Source organism: Benincasa hispida, chromosome 3, assembly GCF_027475165.1.
Source record: "Benincasa hispida cultivar pf3 chromosome 3, pf3_genome.v1.1, whole genome shotgun sequence".
In the NCBI taxonomy this organism is placed as follows: Eukaryota; Viridiplantae; Streptophyta; class Magnoliopsida; order Cucurbitales; family Cucurbitaceae; genus Benincasa; species Benincasa hispida.
This window is the reverse complement of record NC_143480.1, coordinates 35,446,625-35,466,192: the sequence shown is the minus strand read 5'-3', so window position 1 is coordinate 35,466,192 and position 19,568 is coordinate 35,446,625. Positions and strand designations below refer to the sequence as shown.

The 19,568-nt window shown below is 37.8% G+C and overlaps 2 protein-coding genes across 5 annotated transcripts in view; one reads left to right on the top strand and one right to left on the bottom strand.

The window, feature by feature from the left end:
* The window catches only part of LOC120074500 (ARM repeat superfamily protein), a 58,457-nt gene extending 49,650 nt beyond the window's left edge, over window positions 1-8,807 (top strand). For both annotated transcript variants that reach the window (XM_039027647.2, XM_039027649.2), the window contains 9 exons: window positions 4,374-4,479; window positions 5,240-5,353; window positions 5,449-5,523; window positions 5,629-5,727; window positions 7,141-7,212; window positions 7,306-7,391; window positions 7,499-7,592; window positions 8,083-8,190; window positions 8,273-8,807. In XM_039027647.2, the coding sequence (XP_038883575.1) occupies window positions 4,374-4,479; window positions 5,240-5,353; window positions 5,449-5,523; window positions 5,629-5,727; window positions 7,141-7,212; window positions 7,306-7,391; window positions 7,499-7,592; window positions 8,083-8,190; window positions 8,273-8,425 (907 nt within the window). In that variant the 3' untranslated portion in view covers window positions 8,426-8,807. The remainder of the gene's footprint in view (window positions 1-4,373; window positions 4,480-5,239; window positions 5,354-5,448; window positions 5,524-5,628; window positions 5,728-7,140; window positions 7,213-7,305; window positions 7,392-7,498; window positions 7,593-8,082; window positions 8,191-8,272) is intronic.
* Window positions 8,808-12,089: 3,282 nt separating this feature from the next.
* LOC120072801 (UDP-glycosyltransferase 73C3-like) lies at window positions 12,090-15,340 on the bottom strand. 3 transcript variants are annotated; one of them, XM_039025310.2, is made up of 2 exons: window positions 15,279-15,340; window positions 12,090-13,632 (listed from the first exon to the last, which is right to left on the bottom strand). In XM_039025310.2, the coding sequence occupies exon 2, from the start codon at window positions 13,614-13,616 to the stop codon at window positions 12,156-12,158; it is 1,461 nt and encodes a 486-aa protein (XP_038881238.1). In that variant the 5' UTR covers window positions 13,617-13,632; window positions 15,279-15,340; the 3' UTR covers window positions 12,090-12,155. The 3 variants fall into 3 exon arrangements, with proteins under 3 accessions (XP_038881238.1, XP_038881236.1, XP_038881237.1); XM_039025308.2 differs by lacking the exon at window positions 15,279-15,340 and adding an exon at window positions 14,263-15,003; XM_039025309.2 differs by lacking the exon at window positions 15,279-15,340 and adding an exon at window positions 14,255-14,278.
* Window positions 15,341-19,568: the final 4,228 nt, after the last annotated feature.

Genomic DNA, 19,568 nt, shown 5'->3' with positions numbered 1-19,568 from the left:
TAAAACAACAGGATCTTGAACATGAGCTGGTTCTGATGCTTGGACACTTTCCGATGGAACAACAGAGGTTTCCTGGATTTCCTGGGTTTCCTTTCTGAGATTCTTCCTATAGTATGTTATCTGGGGCACTTGTCTAGTAGGTAGGACAAACATTGGAATAGCAGGACTAGGTTTGGGACTAGGTAGATTGGGTTCAGGAACATTAGGACTAGGCTCAAGATTGAAACTAATAAGTACAGAGTATGTGGAACTGTTAGGCTCTTCACTCGTGGTTTCCCCCTAAAGACGACTAACAGGAAAGAATGGTTTATCTCCAAGGAACGTGACATCCATAGTGACAAAGTATTTTCTGGACGGTGGGTGAAAACATTTATAGCCTCACTGATGAAGGGGATACCCGACAAACACACACTTTTGAGCTCGTGGGGCAAACTTAGTTCGTGAGGACCGTGAGTGTGAACAAAAGTTGTACACCCAAACACACGAAGAGGAACCTCAAGAATAAGACGTGTAGACTGGCAGGACTCTTTAAAGCACTCAAGGGGTGTTTGAAATTTTAAAACACGTGAAGACATCCTATTAATGAGATGGGCTGCAGTAAGGACCACATCTCCCCATCGGTACGATGGGAGACGCCAAAATCATCAAAGAACGGGCAACTTCAATGAGATGGCGATTTTTCCGTTCAGCCACCCCGTTTTGTTGCGGAGTATAAGCATAAGAGTTTTGATGGATAATCCCTTTTGACGTTAGGAATTCCCGGAGGGTGTGATTTACAAACTCACGTCCATTATCACTTCGAAAAATGGCAATCTTCGTATTAAACTGAGTTAAGATAGTGGTATAGAATTGTTGGAAGGTAGATAGGTCCTCGGAATTATTAGCAAAGAGATATACCCATATAAGCTGGGTATGATCATCGATGAACGTGACAAACCATTGTTTACCGGACAGGGTAGAGACATTTGAAGGATCCCACACATCACTGTGGATAAAGTGGAAAGACTGGATAGGTTTATAAGGCTGAGAAACAAAAGAAACACGAGGCTGTTTAGCACCTATATGGACATCACACGACAAAGAATAAATATTCACATTATGGAATAAATGGGGAAACAAATATCTCATATATTGAAAACTTGGATGTCCAAGACGAAAATGCCACAATAAATAATCTTTTTCAGGCATAGTAAATGAAGATAAAAGACTAGTCCTAAACAAATTCTTGGAGGAAGCATCTTCGGAAAGGAAATAGAGGCCCTTGTCATATCGGGTAGTGCTAATCGTCTTCCACGAGCAAGTCCTGAAACAAAGCAACATCTGGTGAGAAGACAACTCTACCACTCAAATCTTTTGTTATTTTACTTATTGATAAGTTGTAAGAGATTTTTGGCACATGTAGAACATTTTGTAGATTTAATCCCTGAAACGGTGATAACCGGCCTTTTCCAGCAACAGGAGCGAAGGACCCATCTGCAATTCGAATCCTCTCATTTTCAACACTCAGATAATACGAGAGGAATCGATCAGATGAGTCATTCAAGTGATCGGTCACTCCTGAATCTAAAATCCATAATTCGTTCCCTTCAACCAAAAAACTAAAAGACTGAGGATTACCTGACTAAGCAACTGTTCCGATCCCTATGGTACCTGAGTCACCCGGGTTGGTCGCCTGAGGTTGTGTGGCCTCCTCAGCAGATTCACTCACAAGAGTACGTCCAGACTTGGATTTGTCGTTTGGAGGACGACGTTTGCCATTAGGGGGCCGACCATGTAGTTTCCAGCACTGGTCCTTTGTATGCCATGGCTTCTTACAATGCTCACATATCGGAGGATTTTTACTGTTTTGCTTATTGTTATCCGATCTAGAAGATTTCACCCCAAAAGCAGTTGACTTCGTAGTGGTAACAACAGAGCTGTTCATTGCACTTGATCTATCTTCTTCCAAGTAGACCTCTGAACAGACCTCCATGAGAGACGTTGTCGGCTTTTGTCCTAGAATTTGACTTCGATTTTGGGTACAATCCCGCAAGGAAGTCGTACATATGATCAATCTCTTCTATCTTCGAATACTGAATTCCATCATGTGAGCAATTCCACACGATCTCCCGACATAAATCCATCTCTTGCCATATTAAAGACATTTTGTTGAAGTACGATGTTACATCCATGCTTCCTTGCTTGCACTCGTGAGCTTGTTTGCATAAAGTATACAGGCGAGATGCGTTCTGCCTTCTAGAATATAAACTTCGGACCGCATCCCAAATATCCCGTGCAGTGGCTAAATATAGTTCCAATTTGAGGTTCCATGCTACTTATCAACATTGACCGAAGTAAAGAATCTTCTGCCTTCCAGACCCACTCTTGGGGATCCCCAAGGCTCGGTCGCGGTATTTCTCCGGTTAAGTACCCAAATCTATGGCGTCCTTCAAGGACCATTTTAATTGTTTGGGACCAGGAGAAGTAGTGTTGGCCATTCAACTTCTCTCCCGTGATCATTCCTGCAGAGTTTCCTAAAGTTCCAGTTAACAATTAGCAGTAGGTAGAGTAGGAAACACTATTATTGGGTTTTCTGAATAGATTGGAAGACTGGAAGACTCATGGCCATTCAGTTTTGTCCGAAGAACTGCCATCTGTTGTTGGAGACTTACCAATTGCTGTTGGAGTTCCCCATGGGACTCTGATCTTCAATGTTTCTGCCTATAGGAGATGGGAATGGAATTCTCACCCATAGAGTCACCCACTCGATATTGAGGCTGAACCGGATACACGTTCGGGAGGGACCCCTGTTACTGGAAGGAACCAAAAAACTGGTAAGAGGCTTCAATCGGGTACTGCCCAAACACCTCGGCTCTGTTGCTGGAAGATGTACGACTAAGTACTGCTACGGCTGAAGGGTGTGCGGCTGGCTGGTGCGAGAACGGCTTGGGAGGAACCACAATCAGCTGGCTCGGGAGCTGCTTGGACACGATCGGTTGGTTGCTGGATAGATGCGTGATCGACTGACCCGACCTGGAAGCTAAAGCGAACCTGCCCAACGCCTGCTGCGGCTTGCGAAAACTGGCACGTTTGCTGGGATTGGATTGCCTGCTGTCTGGGTCGTCCGCGGCTGCTCGACGGCGCGGCTCCGACGGCTGTAGGGTTGAGGACCATCAGTGGCTGCTGCTCAGTTAGCTGTTGCTCTACTGGGTTCAAGATTGTCTGGAGATACCAATCCACGACCGCTTGGATCATGGCCATATTAGTTGCGTCGACTATTGCTCCATCACCAACCACGTCTGATGATTGAATTTCTTCTATTGGGGCTAGGGTTTCATCACCTTGCTCTGATACCATATTGAAAGTAAAGAAGAAAAGAGATAACACAAGGTTTACGTGGAAAACCCTAATACAGGGAGAAAAAACCATGATAGAGAAGTTTCTTATTATTTTAATGTCAAACATACAAGAGACTCCAACCCAGATATAAATAGAAGAGGATAAACCCTAATTTAGAGCTAATGCATCATATTTCAACAATACCTAAAGTAAATTTGAGGCTTTTGGTTCTGGGTGCTAACCATATGATTTGTTGAAGTATTGATATAATTAAATTTACTAGAACTTATTAACTTAAGTTTTTGGTTGATTGGTTATTTGGTATCAGGGCATGAGGTTTTGTATTCAAATCGACATAATGTCATTTCTTCCCATCTAATATTGATTTATACCTGTTGGGTCTTCTACAAATTTTTCAGCTCACAAGTGAGCAATTGTTAAATTATTGATGTAATTAGATATACTATAACCCACCAATTTAAATTTTTGGGTTGATCGGTGGTTTAAGATGATCACATACTGCGAAATGAATAGAGTTTATGATCTCCGTCAAGGTGCATCATGTAGTCAAAAGAAAAAAAGAAAAAGAAAAAGAAAAGTTTAGGTCTAGGTGGGTGAGGAGGGATTAAATGGAGAACCTCTCATAGATATTATCATGGAAATTATGAGCATTCTGTTGGCATGAGACATGAACTAAATGGAGAGTGTCTTGAAATACTAGTACTCAATTGTAGTCCTTTGTTAATCTTCAGTTAGGGAATGGTCAAACTTGTTTTGCATTTTAATCTTCATTAAGATTCATTTCATATGAAAGAAAAGATCTTGAGGGAATTGTGGATCGAAGTTAGTCTTCCTCATGAAAATTGTTTGGGGTTTTTTCATTAATAAACAAATTTATATTTTAATGAAGATTCATAAATTAATCAATATATTTTTTGAGTGTTCGATTTTTCATTTCCTTATACTTTGCATGTACTTGTCATTTTTGAGTGATCAAGTAATTTTATTCTAATCTGATGCAGCCTTCTAACTCGCGAATACTATTGATATTGTAGTGGACAGGCCGGCTCCCTGTTAGAACAAATTGTTGAAGTGTTTTGTCTACATGTATCTGATGAGTCTGCAACTGTTAGACGTTTGTGCTTAAGAGGACTTGTACAGGTATTCAATTTTCCTTATAGGTACTTCCGTCATGGATCAGTTATAGAAATTGGAATTGACGTGCAATATCTTGATTTGAGTTGTGATTTTTTTTTTTATCAGTTACTTCTTTGATATGAACTTTAATTTTGTTATGCTGTTGGAACATATGAATCTGGTTCTAGACGAATGGTTTACTGATCTTTCTTTCTCATAAGATTAAGGGCTATAATACAATAATATTGCATTTATTTGATTGTCATAATTATTTTGTTTACATTACATTTTATCTTATTATTGTTATAACCTGTCATCCCATTGTCGTAATTATAGTTATTGGTTTTTTAGCAAGGTACGGAATGTCTTGTCAAATATTCAATATGATTCCACAAGATCTAGTTTCGTTCAAGTAACGGATTCTAGCCAATTGAAAGGATCATTAAACTAAAAGCCCATACAAAATGAGCACCTAGGAAAAACAGGCCATATGCAGATAATGAAGAACCATAAGACTGAATTATCTGGGATGCCTGTGCCCATAAGAAATTGCGAAGCCACCCATTAATAGTAATAGAACTCTGCGGAAACTGAAAGAAACCTCAGAAACGGAGGAAATGGAGGAAAGGGGGGAAAGCGAGGAAGAAACAGATGTAGAAATAGAAACCACTTCCGAAACGAAGGGGACTAAACAGGAACAATAGGGATCGTGAACCCATTAGCATTGCTTCTTCTCTTGTACAAATTTGAATAGTTGACTTCCTCCAAAACTTTGAAATTGCAGATACCAGTTATTCAAATTCTGCACTATACAGCTCAAGTTCTGGGTGTAATATTAGCATTATTGGATGATGTTGATGAATCTGTGCAATCAACTGCACTGTCGTGCTTACTTATGGTTAGTAGCTCCTTTTCAATTTAACATCTAATCTTTTTTACTTATTTTCTGAATTCTGTTCTGTTTATTTATCAACTTCCATTTACTTGTCTTAGATACTTGAAGCATCTCCCAATGATGCAGTGGAACCTATTCTGCTAAATCTCTCTGTGCGGCTCCGCCATCTCCAAGTGTGTTCCTGCATTCCTCAACCAATATAAAGTGTTTCAACACACTTGTAATTTTATTTTAAGAATTTGTATATTGCGAACTAATATCCTAGTTGTATCTGACAGAGCTGCATGAATACGGTTATACGAGCTAATGCCTTTGCTGCATTTGGAGTATTAAGTAACTATGGAGTTGGGCAGCAACGTGAGGCTTTTCTTGAGCAGGTTTTGCCCCCACCACAGTTATCCACTAAGATTAAGAGATAACAATCACATGCTTTTGGCATTTGAATTTTATTTATGTTTTGAAGCTCAATAAAATTTCCCGTCATTTTCCTGCTTGTGGTGTAGCATCCCTCAATTCACTGGGTCATCTCTTTCTACTTATTTTTTGATATCTTGCCTTTTGCTTCCCTTCTTTTTCCCATCTTATTTTCCACCCAGGTTACCTGTGGTTTCTCTCTCTTTGGAACAAATTTGTTCCTTATTTTATTGTTTTCTACATTTGTGATTTATGATAATTACTAGAAAATTTAGACTTTAACAGAGCTATTCTATATGTCATGGCTTGGTTTCAATGAAAATCAGTTTCTTCGTTGCATATTAATGGATTATATTCCTACTTCGGTTGGGGTTATTGTGTAATAGTGATTTGACTTGATGATAAATACGAGATAGAGGTTAGAGGGAGAGGATGAGATAGGTCATTGTTCATGATGGAGAAGTTTGGAGAATAGGCATCTTGGTCGGGATTATAATATTCAGAGGAAACAAAAGTTATTTTGGAGGTAGACAATGATGGAAGGTGTTAGATTGTATCAGAGAAATGTGAGTCCCATGGCAGTCCCACACCCACAATGTTATCTTGGTCGGGATTATAATATTCAGAGGAAACAAAAGTTATTTTGGTGGTAGACAATGATGGAAGGTGTTAGATTGTATCAGAGAAATGTGAGTCCCATGGCAGTCCCACACCCACAATCCTTGAACAGGTCATTGCTTTATGAAATTTTGAACGGTAAAAGTCAACTCAAAGTAATGCACATTTCTTCCGAAGATTTGAGGTTTAAATAGGTCACATCGATGGATGAGGTTATGGGACCCACGAGGTAAGGAGGGGTGAGAGTTCTGATTATAAGTTTATAATCCATTCAGTTTTATTACAAGTGGAATTTAGTTGATGGAGGAATACGCAATAAATGGGTAATGTAGATAAGGGAGGCCGGAGAAAAGGAGTTTGAGTGGCCAATAGGTTCATTAGAATTGCATTTGCTTGCATTGTCTTCCTATAGAATTCCCGTAATCTTGAGGAACCACTTTTCTCTATTTGAATATCTTACTTTATCCCTTCTGATACAGTTTTTTTTGTTTGTATTGGCAACATCTTTGTTTTATTCCTCTCAGTGAAAAAAATAATTTTAAGAAATCAATATTTGTTTTGTAGCTCTTATATGCCCATTTTCTCTATGGTATCACTTGTGTGAGCTATTCACATTGCAATTTGTTTTCTAGATTTCTTGAACTACTTTTTATCTTGTATTGTGTAACGGATATGATCACATTTATTGTGTAAATATTTTGGTGGAGTATTTTAGGGGCCTGCTCTATTAGATTTATTTGCAACTATTTTGGCCTCAGGTTCATGCAACTATTCCCCGCCTTGTGTTGCATGTTTATGATGATGATATTGGTGTTCGTCAAGCTTGCCGGGTAATGGTTAACAATCGTTTTAGTTGATATTTTAACATATACTACCCTCTTGTTTCTTTTCCCTCTTTATTTGATATTATCATTTGGGGACAGAGTACTTTTAAGCGGATTGCCCCATTGGTGGAAGTGGAGGAGCTGCCTATCCTCTTCCATATGCATTTTTTCAATTCAGATCATCGGTGAGCGATAAAGTTTGACATGGCTGCCTACTCCTGGAAATAGATTTTAGTATGATTGATTTCTACATTGGAATGAAATACATATATTCCTGATTGGCTCTTTTCAGAAATGACTATGAAGACTTTGTCCGTGATTTCTCAAAGCAAGTTTCTCAGTGCCTTCCCTCCAGGGTCGACTCTTACATGGCAACGACAATAAAGGTTTTCATTCTGACTGGCATATCTTCAAGAGAATATATGGAATTGGGGAATTCATTTTCTTCCTGGCAATTACCTGTCTAGGGATTTGACTGTCTTCAGCCATGCTCATCTCATTAGACCATCTTTGACCATGCTATCATATATATATACTAGATATGTGTGTGTGTGATTATTATTTCTCCGGTTCCCACCTTTTGCTTTTGTTGCATTATAATTTACATTCTTGAATTTCTTGCTGTTGAACTTGTTTTGTGTTTCTGTCAATATAATTCCATGGTCCTTTTTCAAAATGCTTCTGGCATTTTGATGGAGTAGTGGACTGTTTCTGACCATGGAAAGGGCAGGGCTGAGATATGTATAATATTAAAATTATATAATATCATTATTTTATTAGTACTAGTGGTAGGTTAAACTACATTTGTGGTCTTTTTGCTTAACCTTTATTATGAAAGTTTTTGTTATTATTTTGAAAGTTTCTGTGCTGTGGCAGGCTTTCGATGCACCTTGGCCAATGATTCAAGCAAACGCTATTTACTTCTCTAGTAGTATGCTTGCTCTGACTGATGATCAACACATTTTGTCCCTTCACTACACGCAGGTTTTTCTCCAACTGTCAGTTACTGAGTACGTTTAAGATTCATTGCAGTAGTATCTGAAAATCATTTTATTACTTCGATTAGGTTTTTGGTTTATTGGTTGGTAAGATGAGTCGATCTGGAGAAGCAATTGTAAGAGCAACTTGCTTATCAGCCTTGGGCTTGTTATTAAAATCTTCCAATTCACTGTCATGGCGAGCAGCTCGAATGGATCGTGCAGACTCGGCTAGGAGCTAGGTCATTAGCTATATTATAAATCTTGACAACTCAAACTGAACACTCTTGATTGATGATGGTGATTTAAGGTTTCTAGCAAGGACAGGACAACAATTATCACACGCCTTAGAAAGCATGGATGGATTTTGTGGCAATCCGGTCATCAAAGTTGTAAAATTTGTAATTTGGACTTTTTAATATTTTTTTTTTGTACGTGGGGTCAGTTGTATATATGATTTTCTTTGAAATCATGTATATTCTGTTTGTAATTGAGCTTAGGAAAGCAAACGTTGGAGTGAGTGATTCTTTGAATTTCAACTTTTGAGGGAAGTGTGGTTTTGAAACAAATGAAAAATGGCAATGTTTTGATTTGTCATTATTTGAATGAACTCTCTTTATCTCATTTGGAAGGATATCCCTAATCAACTGTAGCATTGTTAGTGTAACCAAAATATCTGTATCTGTATATATATGTATATTTAGTGCAAGGTGAGAGAATTTTTCATTTCAGGAGAACGAATACACCTTGACAAGCTCGTTAATAAATAGTTCAAAGTTATCTTCCAAAGTATTTTTTTTTCTTTCAAAGTATTAATTAGGAGTATTTGGAACAAGAGATTAAGAAATGAGAAGATGTAAAAGTGATGGGATGAAGAAGGATATAGGGAAATTGTTATTTTATTTGTATAATGTGGGTTTTTTAGTACAACAATTTGGGATAGAAGGATGTGAATCTTCGGTGTCTTGGTCTAGAGTGTATGTCTCATGTCCGTTGAGCTAGGCTCATGTTAGCATGTATAATGTAGTTTAGTTAATTTAGATTAATTTGTGTTTAATTAATATTTTAAATTTAATTAGTTATTTATCTCTTCTTCTTGTTAACCATCTTAAGAGGCGTTTGGATTGAGGTTTTCTCAATACCCAACCTAAGAATTATATGTGGGAATAAAATTACTGGGAATCAATGATGACTATATTTAGTTGTGCATGAGAAAATAATGTCTAGAAATAGTATATGGGAATTAAAAAAAAATTGAGATTGTCCCTATCAAGCATTTGTTGAAATGCCTTGAATTTGTTTGTTAGCACTTCAAACAATCAAGTACGGGGGTCTCACTACTTGATCAACGAGTCGGGGTCCAAGGGCGGCGCACCCTGGTGGGGGTTCAAGGGCAACGCCCCCGAAACCTATTCAGAATTCGTATTCAACATATTTATTTATTTTTAGTTATTATATAAACTCTCTAATCCTAGAGGCGCCGTTATGATGTAATTTTCTGAAAACATTCTCTCTAATGATACTGTTAACCCTCTACCCGTGGACGTAGTTAACACACTGTTAGTGAACTATGTATATCTGTGTGTCGATCTTCTCTATCTCTACGTTTCCTTTTTTTGTGTTATTTAATTGTCGATTTCGTAACAATACGATCACTTAAATTATCTACACGATCGTTGAGCTCCGTTACACGATTGTTTATAAAATACTATACGACCACTTAAATTATCTACACGATCGCGGAGCTCCGCTACACGATCGCGGAGTAACAAAATGCTATATGATCGCCTATCCAATGCTATACGATTGCCTACCAAATGCTACACGATCGCTTAACAAATGTTACATGATCGCTGAGTAACAAAATGCTATACGGTCGCTTACCCAATGCTATACAATTGCCTACCCAATGCTATACGATTGCCTACCCAATGCTATACGATCGCCTACCAAATGCTATACGATCGTTTACCAAATGTTACACGATCGCTGAGCTCGGCTACACGATCGCTTAGCTCTGTTACACGATCGCTGGGCTCTGCTAGACGATCACTGAGTAACAAAATGTTATACGATTGCCTACCCAATGCTATACGACCACCTACCCAATGCTATACGACCGCTTACCAAATGCTACACGATCGTTGAGTAACAAAATACTATACGATCGCTGAGTAACAAAATGCTATACGATTTCACAGTTGGAAGGAAGGAAAATCGTGGTAGGAAGCGAAAGAAATGAAAACCCACACTTCTCAATGGGTATGCAATTCTTTCATTTGTGTGAGTAAAAGATACTTTGGAATTTCCTTTTCCAAGATAAATAAACAAATCCCACCAACTAAACATGGGCTTTGTAAACCCATTCCCATTTCCACCCTCTTTTCCCTCCAACCAAATGGCCCCTAAGATTATAATGGTTAGGTTTTTTAAGTCGTATTTTGAATAAAGAATTTATGTTTTAAAAGGCTTACAACTTCCACTAATGACTGCTTCCTTTTGGCGAACATCATGCATCATCTTATATTCTTCATTTTCGGTTTTGTGCTCCTTTTTGTGTCTAGCATCATTTTTTTCGCTTCCCAGTTTTCTTTCGCATTGTTTCTTTTTTCTTTTCTTTTTCTCTGTTTTGATTTTGGTTTTAGGTCTCTTTATTTTGATTATTTGGATGCCAATGATGTTCATGGATTGATATCTCCTCTCCTCTTCGATTTCATCAGTCTTTTGTCGTGGAAGCACTCTTTCATGTCAATTTCCTCTAAGTATTGATTCTTCCATGAGATCGAGTCATGAAGAAGAAAGGAAGATAATAGAGGCATGGGCTATTTTGGAGGTGAGAACTTTTGTTCTATTAACAATTGCTGACCACATATTATTAGTAGGGGTGGGCAGTAAAACCGCTTAAACCGAACCGATTTGCAAAATCGAACCGAACCGAACCGATTTATCAACAAAATCGAAAAATTCGGTTTGATGTGGTTTGTGTTAAAACCAAATTTAAACGGTTCGGTTCGGTTCCAAATTTGAAAACCGGTTACTAAACGAACCGAACCGTTTTAATATATATAAAATTATATATATATATATATATATATATTCGTTTAGGATTCGGACTGTGCCACTCGTTTCAATTTCATCTCTGATTCTCTTCGAGTCTTCGTCTTCACTTCAGCTTCAGCTTTCAGCCACTCGTTCGACTTCAGGTTTTGTCTTCCCTCAGTCCTTAGCCGACCTCAGTTCTCACTCGACGTTCACGCAATAACCATCCGTCTCTTCATCTTTATCTCTTCAGTCTTCACCTTCCCTCAGTAGTCAATTCTCCCTCCGTCCCTCGATGTTAACGACGAAGGTTCCGATTCCATCTACCTCCGTTCAGGTTTCACGTTTAAGCTTATGATCTCTTCATCTTCCATCAGATCAGTTCTCCTTCTCTTTTGACGTCGACGGTCTTGACAGAAAATCCCAAATTATATTCCACCCATTTTGTTCGACATCGGGCATTCAGGTAAATTATATTCCACCCATTTTGTTTCGATTCCACCCATTTTGCTTTAAATAAAAAAAAAATGAATATGTGGTTGTGGTGGAGGCGGACTGCTGAGGGAGGAAATGGTTTAATTCAATGGAATATTTGAATTTTGAGTTTAAGTAAATAATTTATTAGAGAAGTCTACTAGTCCATTTCAACCTAGCTATATAATACAATAGTTAAAATTTATATTCAAGATTTTAAATGTCAACGTGACACCAATGTCAAAATCTCTCTTGCATGAAAATATGAATGTATTTTTTTAACCAATTATAAATATATCAAACTAAAAATATAAGCCTTTTTAACTCTTTTTATATTGAAAATGTTTAAAGTTTTTAATACTAGAATCATTTATATAATACATATTAGTACTATTTCTTAGATATTTTCATTATATTTCATCGATAATTATTATATGATATCATAGAAGAAATGTCAATTCACTCTTCACTCGATTTTTGGTATTCCATGATGTCTTTGATCAACAATGAAAGATTGAGATAAGAGGACCCTCCTTCTGCCACAGCTCTTCTTGCCTTCTCTGCAAGCTCTTTCACTCTCCTCCTCCTCTCTTTCGACTCTTCACTTTCTTCATCCATTAACTTGTCTATGGCAGCTTTAACATCTTCCCTTTTCACCTCAATCCCATACTTATCTTCTTCTCCTTCATTCACAGGCCACTTCGCCCCTACACTCACTCCAATTTTCAGTACATTAACAACAAGCTGCTCATTTATGAACTGATCCGAAAACAGAGGCCAAGTCACCAATGGCACCCCTGAACATACCCCTTCTTGAATCCCATTAGCCCCACAGTGAGTCAAGAACCCTCCAATCGAAGAGTGTGAAAGTATCAAAACTTGGGGTGCCCACCCCCAAATCAGAACCCCTTTTCCTTCAATCCGATTTTCAAACCCATTTTCCGATACCCATTTCTTCAATTCCTCTGCTTTTTCTCCTGTTCTAATTGCCCATATGAATGGCCTTCTTGATGCCTCTAAACCCAATGCCAGCTCTATCAATTGATTGGGTATTAGATTACAGAGGCTCCCAAAACAGACATAGAGAACAGAGCTTGGTTCTTGTGAATCAAGCCACTTCAAACACGAATGCTCATCAATGGCAGATTTCTTACCTCTCTCTGCTTTGTCCATGGTGTTCGTGTTGCAGAGTGAAACAGGGCCAATACAATATACTCTGTTTACTGTTTTTCTTAAACCCTCTACGTATTGAGGCTCCATTTCCTCAAAAGAATTCAGTGCCATTCCATATGCTGTCATTTCAGCTCTGCCTAAGAGGATTTCAAATTCTTTGAGATTTTCAGAAATTGGGGTTGGGGATCTTGCTTTGCTGATTTCGATTCGATCGGGAAGATTTGGAACTATGAAATTTTCTTCTTCGGATTGTGCGGTGTAGAGAATTTGATAGGCATTTCGCATCACTAAGTTGTAAAAACAGTTGAAACCGTGGAATGAGATTCTCGGTATGCTGAATTTGCGAGCAATGTTCATTGTGAAGGGTAAACAGCCATCGGAGATTATGCAATTTGGCGGTGGTGAAAGGGTTTCGATCAGTTTCTCGACTGGGTTTTGAAGTAATGATGCGGCGGCCATGAATTCCATCGCCGGCACCGACGGCGGAAGTTGGTCTTGATTTTCAGTCCCTTCCGGCAATCCGGCTTCCTTCCATGGAAATTGGATCTTAATGATGCTGATTTTGAGACCCAATGAATGTCTCTCGCGGTCGACTATGGTTTCGAAACGGGATGCGTTGTGGGGCGTTGTGATGAACGTGACGATCACGCACCGCCGTGCTAGCATGCGCCCGAAATCCACCATTGAGATTATGTGGCCTTGCTCCATGTATGGAAATAAAAGGAAGTGAGGTCTAGGCGCCGCCATTGCCGCTGCTGTGTTGCTACATTAACATCAATGATTAAACAAAAGGTTTAGCTTTGGAAAGGATTAAAATCACTTTTATCGCTAAAACAAATTGATATATGAATTATGTTAGTAATTTTTGTGGTTTAAATTTTTTATCTTTGGTTGTACAAAAAAATTTTACTTAAGAACCACTTTTATTGTATATCAAATCATTCTTGTTCATTTGAATTGTTAGAATGATGTGATTTTAAGGTCGCTAATCTTTAGTCTATGGATTAAATTTATTAGAATTGATTTGTTTCTAATTCAAAGATGAGAGTTTAATTATCATAAATACCTAAATTATGGAGTGAGTTAGTTTCAAATTATACCTCCAAATCTTTACCAATTTGATTTATATCTTTAAATTTCGAATTTTTTCAATTTTAATATAATTTTACCATTAAATATATAGATAAAATTTTTGTATCTATTGATATGAATAAATCTAAACACATAAAAGAAAACAATATATTATTTGATTGTTCCATCCATTCTATGAAGAGCTTTTTTTCCAAATTCCAAACATATTGAATTAACATTAATGGGCAATTATTTTCCGAGAAAAATAGCTATAAATTTTCTCGCACAAGAAAATAGAGAGAGAAAGAGATGACCTTCTTACCTGCAAGAAGCTGAGAGCTGATTAGTTTTGATATAAAGAGGACTCCCCATAAGCTCATTTAAATCTTACCACCCTTTTGTCTCGATGTGCATGTACATCGTCCAAAATCGAGAATGTACGAGAAAATTTCTATTTTTTTTCAATTATAATAATTGTGGAGTCAGGAGATCGAACCTTCGACTCTTATGGAGAAAAATCATGTCAATTACTATTGTGTTAAGTTCACTTCGCCATATTACCTTCATTCATTGCTTGCCACGAAAGTAGTATTTAAAAGGACAAATTGCAAAAACTACCATTAGAATATGGTGATAGTTGTAATTACATATTTAAACTTCCAATTTTAAAAATTAGACCCTCAAATTTATATGAGTATTAAAATTGGGTTGAATTGAACCTTCTAACTTACATAATTGAATAAATTATAACCTAAGTTTGAGGGTTTAAATTTTATCGTTTGCGGTTTTAATTTCTACAATTATTATAAGTTTGAGGGTTCAATTTTAACACTTGTAGAAGTTTAAGAGCCAAATATTTAAATTCAAGCTTGAGGGTGTAAATACAACTCTACCACATTTTAGGGGTAGTTTTTGTAATTCGAGGAGTGATTTTTTCAGTTTGTCCTATTTAAAAATTATATTGAATCCATGAAATAAATGAATAATCATTTAATAAATAATTTGATGATGTGTCAAATGAATATGAGTTTTTGAAATTTGTCCAAAGTTTAGTCACATGGTTACTAATTACTAGATTCTTTATAATATAATTACTAGTTGAACTATTTTATTTTTAGATACTATCTACATATGTCAAAATCAGTAGCTCAACCGATATGCAGTATGATTTAAAATCTCCTACTCCATCATACTAGAAAAAATATCGGCAACGTATTAGTATTGATAACAAAAAAAAAAAAATGTAATCAATTTCAATGTATTCATTTCCTCACCTGGTTGGACTAAAAAAAAAAAGAGAAATATTTAGTACTAATATGAAAAAAAAAATCATATTACCTTAATTATTTGCTTGCCATAGAAAAAGGTATTTAGCAATTGTGTGGAACCCATAAATTAAAATAATATATATTTTTTTAATGATGCGTCATAATATGAGTAAGATGAGTATATATACTAGAATTTTTCTCAAAGAAAGCAAACATATTGAAATACATTACCGATGCGGTGGTGCTTTATTTCTTCCGTCGTTTTTGATTTTATATCATTAATTGGCGATTGTGAGGGTTTAGATTTCAGGGTTAAGAAAAAAAAAAAACAAGAACATACCAATAATCTATATCTATATACTATATTAAAAGAAACAATAAGAGAAGAATCTTTTTCTTCTCTTTTTGTTTCTAAAGTTTTTGAGAATTCCTATTTTGCCTTCATATTCCTTCATAATTTTTATAATAATTCCTTAAACGAACACATCTCCTAAAAAAAAATCCTACCTTTTTGGTTTGATGCATCACTTCACATAATAACTAAATTTTATATAGGCACACCCTTTTACATTATAACTAAAAGTTTTATAAATATATCTATTCACGTCGTAATTACCAATTTTTCATAGTATAAATACAAACTTTTTTGTTATTCTTTGGCCCTATGTCCATTTTCAATATGATAAAAAAAAAAAAAAAATAGAATGATAGTATCGAAGTTTTCATTCTCCATTTCAAGGTGGCCGCAATCCTCCCTTGTGTCTTCATTTTATTAGTTTTTTCAGTGAATTTTTGTTGCCACCATGGTGAAGTTTCTATGAGAATTCTCTAGAGATCTTTTATTTATCATGGAAACTGGTGAGTCTATTCTCACGTGGTTAGAGTTTGAGCTAACTGAACGTGCGACACTTGGGTTTTCTTGTTATCAAAGAAGCACTAAGTAAGCCTTATGAAGAGCTTTTGCCTATCGGAGGCATTTAGGTACACGAAGAGAGGTTTTAAGAGTGATGAGCAAGTGAGTCAGTTTGAGAGAATGGTCAAGAGCTTTATTGATGCTCAATTGTTCATTGATTGTGTACAAATGAGGGATAGTGGGTTATTTATAGCCTTGTCCCACCGACCTAAAAGGCTTAAACTGCTCTTGAGGGTTGGTTATGACTTTCTCTAGAGGCTTCTCAATGCCTCTTGGATGTTCTTAAATCATACTGGGCCTTTCTACACTCTTTTAAGTACATACAAGAAGTTTTTAGACTTTCCTAAGCTATTCTAGACCATTACAAAGAAATCTAGAACATTTACATGTGGGCTGGAGTTGGGACGTTCTATCATGTCCATGAGCCATCTAGAGTCATCCAGCATGTTCTGGCACCGTCTAGGCCTTTTTAGAGGTTTTTGGGGCTGTCTGGGACAGTTTAGCCCATTCTAGCATTGTGTAGACCCGGCTGGATACTTCTAGACATGTCCAGGTCTTTCTTGAATGCACTGGCACTGTCTAGTGCCTTTTGGAACCATCTGGGTGTTGAGATTGATGCCCTAAATCTCGTAGAGTCCTGTAATTTGTAAACACTTGTATGAGCAAACATTATGTGATTTATAATATATGATATTTTGTTCACATTGTCTATGAAATAAATGATGTTTTAGTTGCATTAACCACAAACCAATAAACTAAGATCCATGGTTATCGTTCTAACTTAAAACATGTTTGTGGAGACATACAAGGGGATCGTGTTTAAGTGATAACCTAAATGGTCTATAGTATATGGATAAGGTTGGATACCTTATCCTGGTGACACTATGAGTATGATCCGTTTTGTAGGTGTTACAAATGTTGTAAAGTGCTACAAATGATCTGATCTTGATAATTCATATATTAGACATGCGATTAGGGATATTCTATACAAAGGAGTTTGCATAAGATAGGACCACAAAATGTTTAGTCTCGTTATATAATGTCTTCCATAATAGAGACTTTCAGTTCACTAGGATAACCATAGGTAACATGATCTTAATCCTAAGTGAGTTGTGAACTTCTACCTATGAGGGCGATCCTTTGATTTGCATGGGTGAGAGTGATCAGATCACCAACTCAACAAGCCCACCATTTTGGGGATTCGTCTGATTGAGGAGTTGGGAATTCAGCTACACAAGATGGAATTCACTCATTCCCCGAAGTAAGGATAAGTAGATAAATTGCTCCCTTAAGGGCTGATTCTGGGTCTTGAACAATGTGACGCCATACTCTCTCTTGGCCCAAGAGAGGTTTAGTCATAGTGGGACTATGACCTATTATTCATTAGAGGGATTAATGGTACTTAATGAGTTAGATGTAACTATAGGAGAAAAATGGTATTTTAGCCCAGCTGTACTTACGAGCGATTTGTGAAGGGTCATCGTACTGTTGATTGGTTATATCCAATAAACATAGAAATATATCTATAGTGCAAAGGGTGCAGTTGTCAGTCTTTAATGGAGTGCCTGGTGTCACAATCGCTCTTTCAAGAGCTTCTCTTACTGATTGTGCGGCACTTGTTCTCGCTCACGAACAAGTCAGCCAATTCGAATACGGACTACCGGTGGCACATCGAGTGCCTCTCGTAACCTCCACCCCCATTTTAGGGAAAACGGTTTTAGAAAATGGGTTTGAAAAAAAGGTTTTTGTAAGCAGTTTTTGTGAGTGTGAATAAAGAAAGAAAGATTATAGTAGACTAGAAAGCAATAAGCAACAACAACAGCTTTATAGAGTACTACTCCGGGCATGAGGAAGTGATGATTAGTCTTATCCCCATATAGTGTATTCTGAACAAAAAGCCAACTGACACCCTTGCATATGTAAAAGGGCGAGTGGTCACTTACAATGAAAATGTAAAGAAAGCAAGCTAACTAAGCTAATACAATACATGATATGAAAGTATGCTAGAAGGGGGTTGGATCGGGCATGCGGCCATGGGCAACAAGCCCTGGACAAACATGACTGTGACATTTCTCCCCCACTTAATTGGTTGACGTCCCCGTCAACCGACCTTGTTCAAAATCTGCGATGGCTGGAGCTGCATTCTTCAAATCTTCGGCTCACTCCCAACTAATTTCGTCGTTGGGGAGATCCTTCCATTTCACTAAAAACTCTGTCAGTTCTCGTCTGGGTCTTCCAATACGGCGCGTACGTTTATTCAGGATTTGTACAACTTCTTTCTCAATGGAACTCTTCATCGTGACTGGTGGGCGCCTTAGCATATTTCGTTATTCACCCTCGGGATCGGGATGATAGGGCTTCAGAATACTCACATGGATGACAGGATGAATCTTCATCCATGAGGGTAACTGAACCTTATATGAGGTTCTCTCGACCTTCTTAATTACCTCCACTGGACCTTCATATTTTCTTACTAGCCGTTGGTCTCTCTGGCCTCGGAAACGAAACTGTTCCGGTCATAGCTTGATCAGAACCTTGTCCCCAGCTTGAAACTCGAGGGCCCTCTGCTTCTTATCAGCCCACTTCTTCATCCTTCTTGACGTTCTTTCTAGGTAGACGCGAGCTATCTCAGAGGTTTTACTCCACTCTTTAGTGAAGTTATGTGCCTGAGGACTTTTGCCTACATAAGGGTGGTCCACCAAGTGTGGCATGAGTGGCTGTCTACCGCACACCACTTTGAAGGGCGTTTTTCCGGTCGCGGAACTCTGCTGGCTATTGAAGCTGAACTGAGCCACATCTAACAACTGGACCCAGTTCTTCTGCCTAGCGTCGATAAAGTGACGCAGATATTCCTCGAACATACTGTTGAAGCATTCCGTCTGGCCTTCAGTTTGGGGATGATAGTTAGAGGAGATATTCAGTGTTGACCCCAATATTTTGAACAATTTTGTCCAAAATGTCCTAGTGAATCTTCCGTCCCGATCGCTAACAATGCTCGTAGGGACGCTTCACAATTTCACGATGTGTTTGAAGAATAGCTGGGCAGTCATCACGGCTATGCACATTTTCGGCGTTGGGATGAAAGTGGCATATTTTGAGAACCGGTCGATGATAACAAGGATCGATTCGAACTCTCCCACCTTGGACAAATGGGTGATGAAGTCGAGAGACACGCTCTCCCATGGTCTAGAGGACACAAGTAGGGATTCCAGTAGACCCGCTAATTTCTCCTTTTCGACCTTGTCTTGTTGGCAGACAAGGCAAGTCTTAGTAAATTGCATGACATCATCTCGAAGGCTTGACCAGTAGTAGCCTTGTTTCAGGAGGGCATAAGTCCTCTGCCAACTATTATGTCCTGCCCACAGTGTGTCGTGACACTCCTTCATCAGTGACCTTTGTAACTCCCCGGATCTAGGGATGTAGAGGCGATTGCCCTTGGTGTATAGT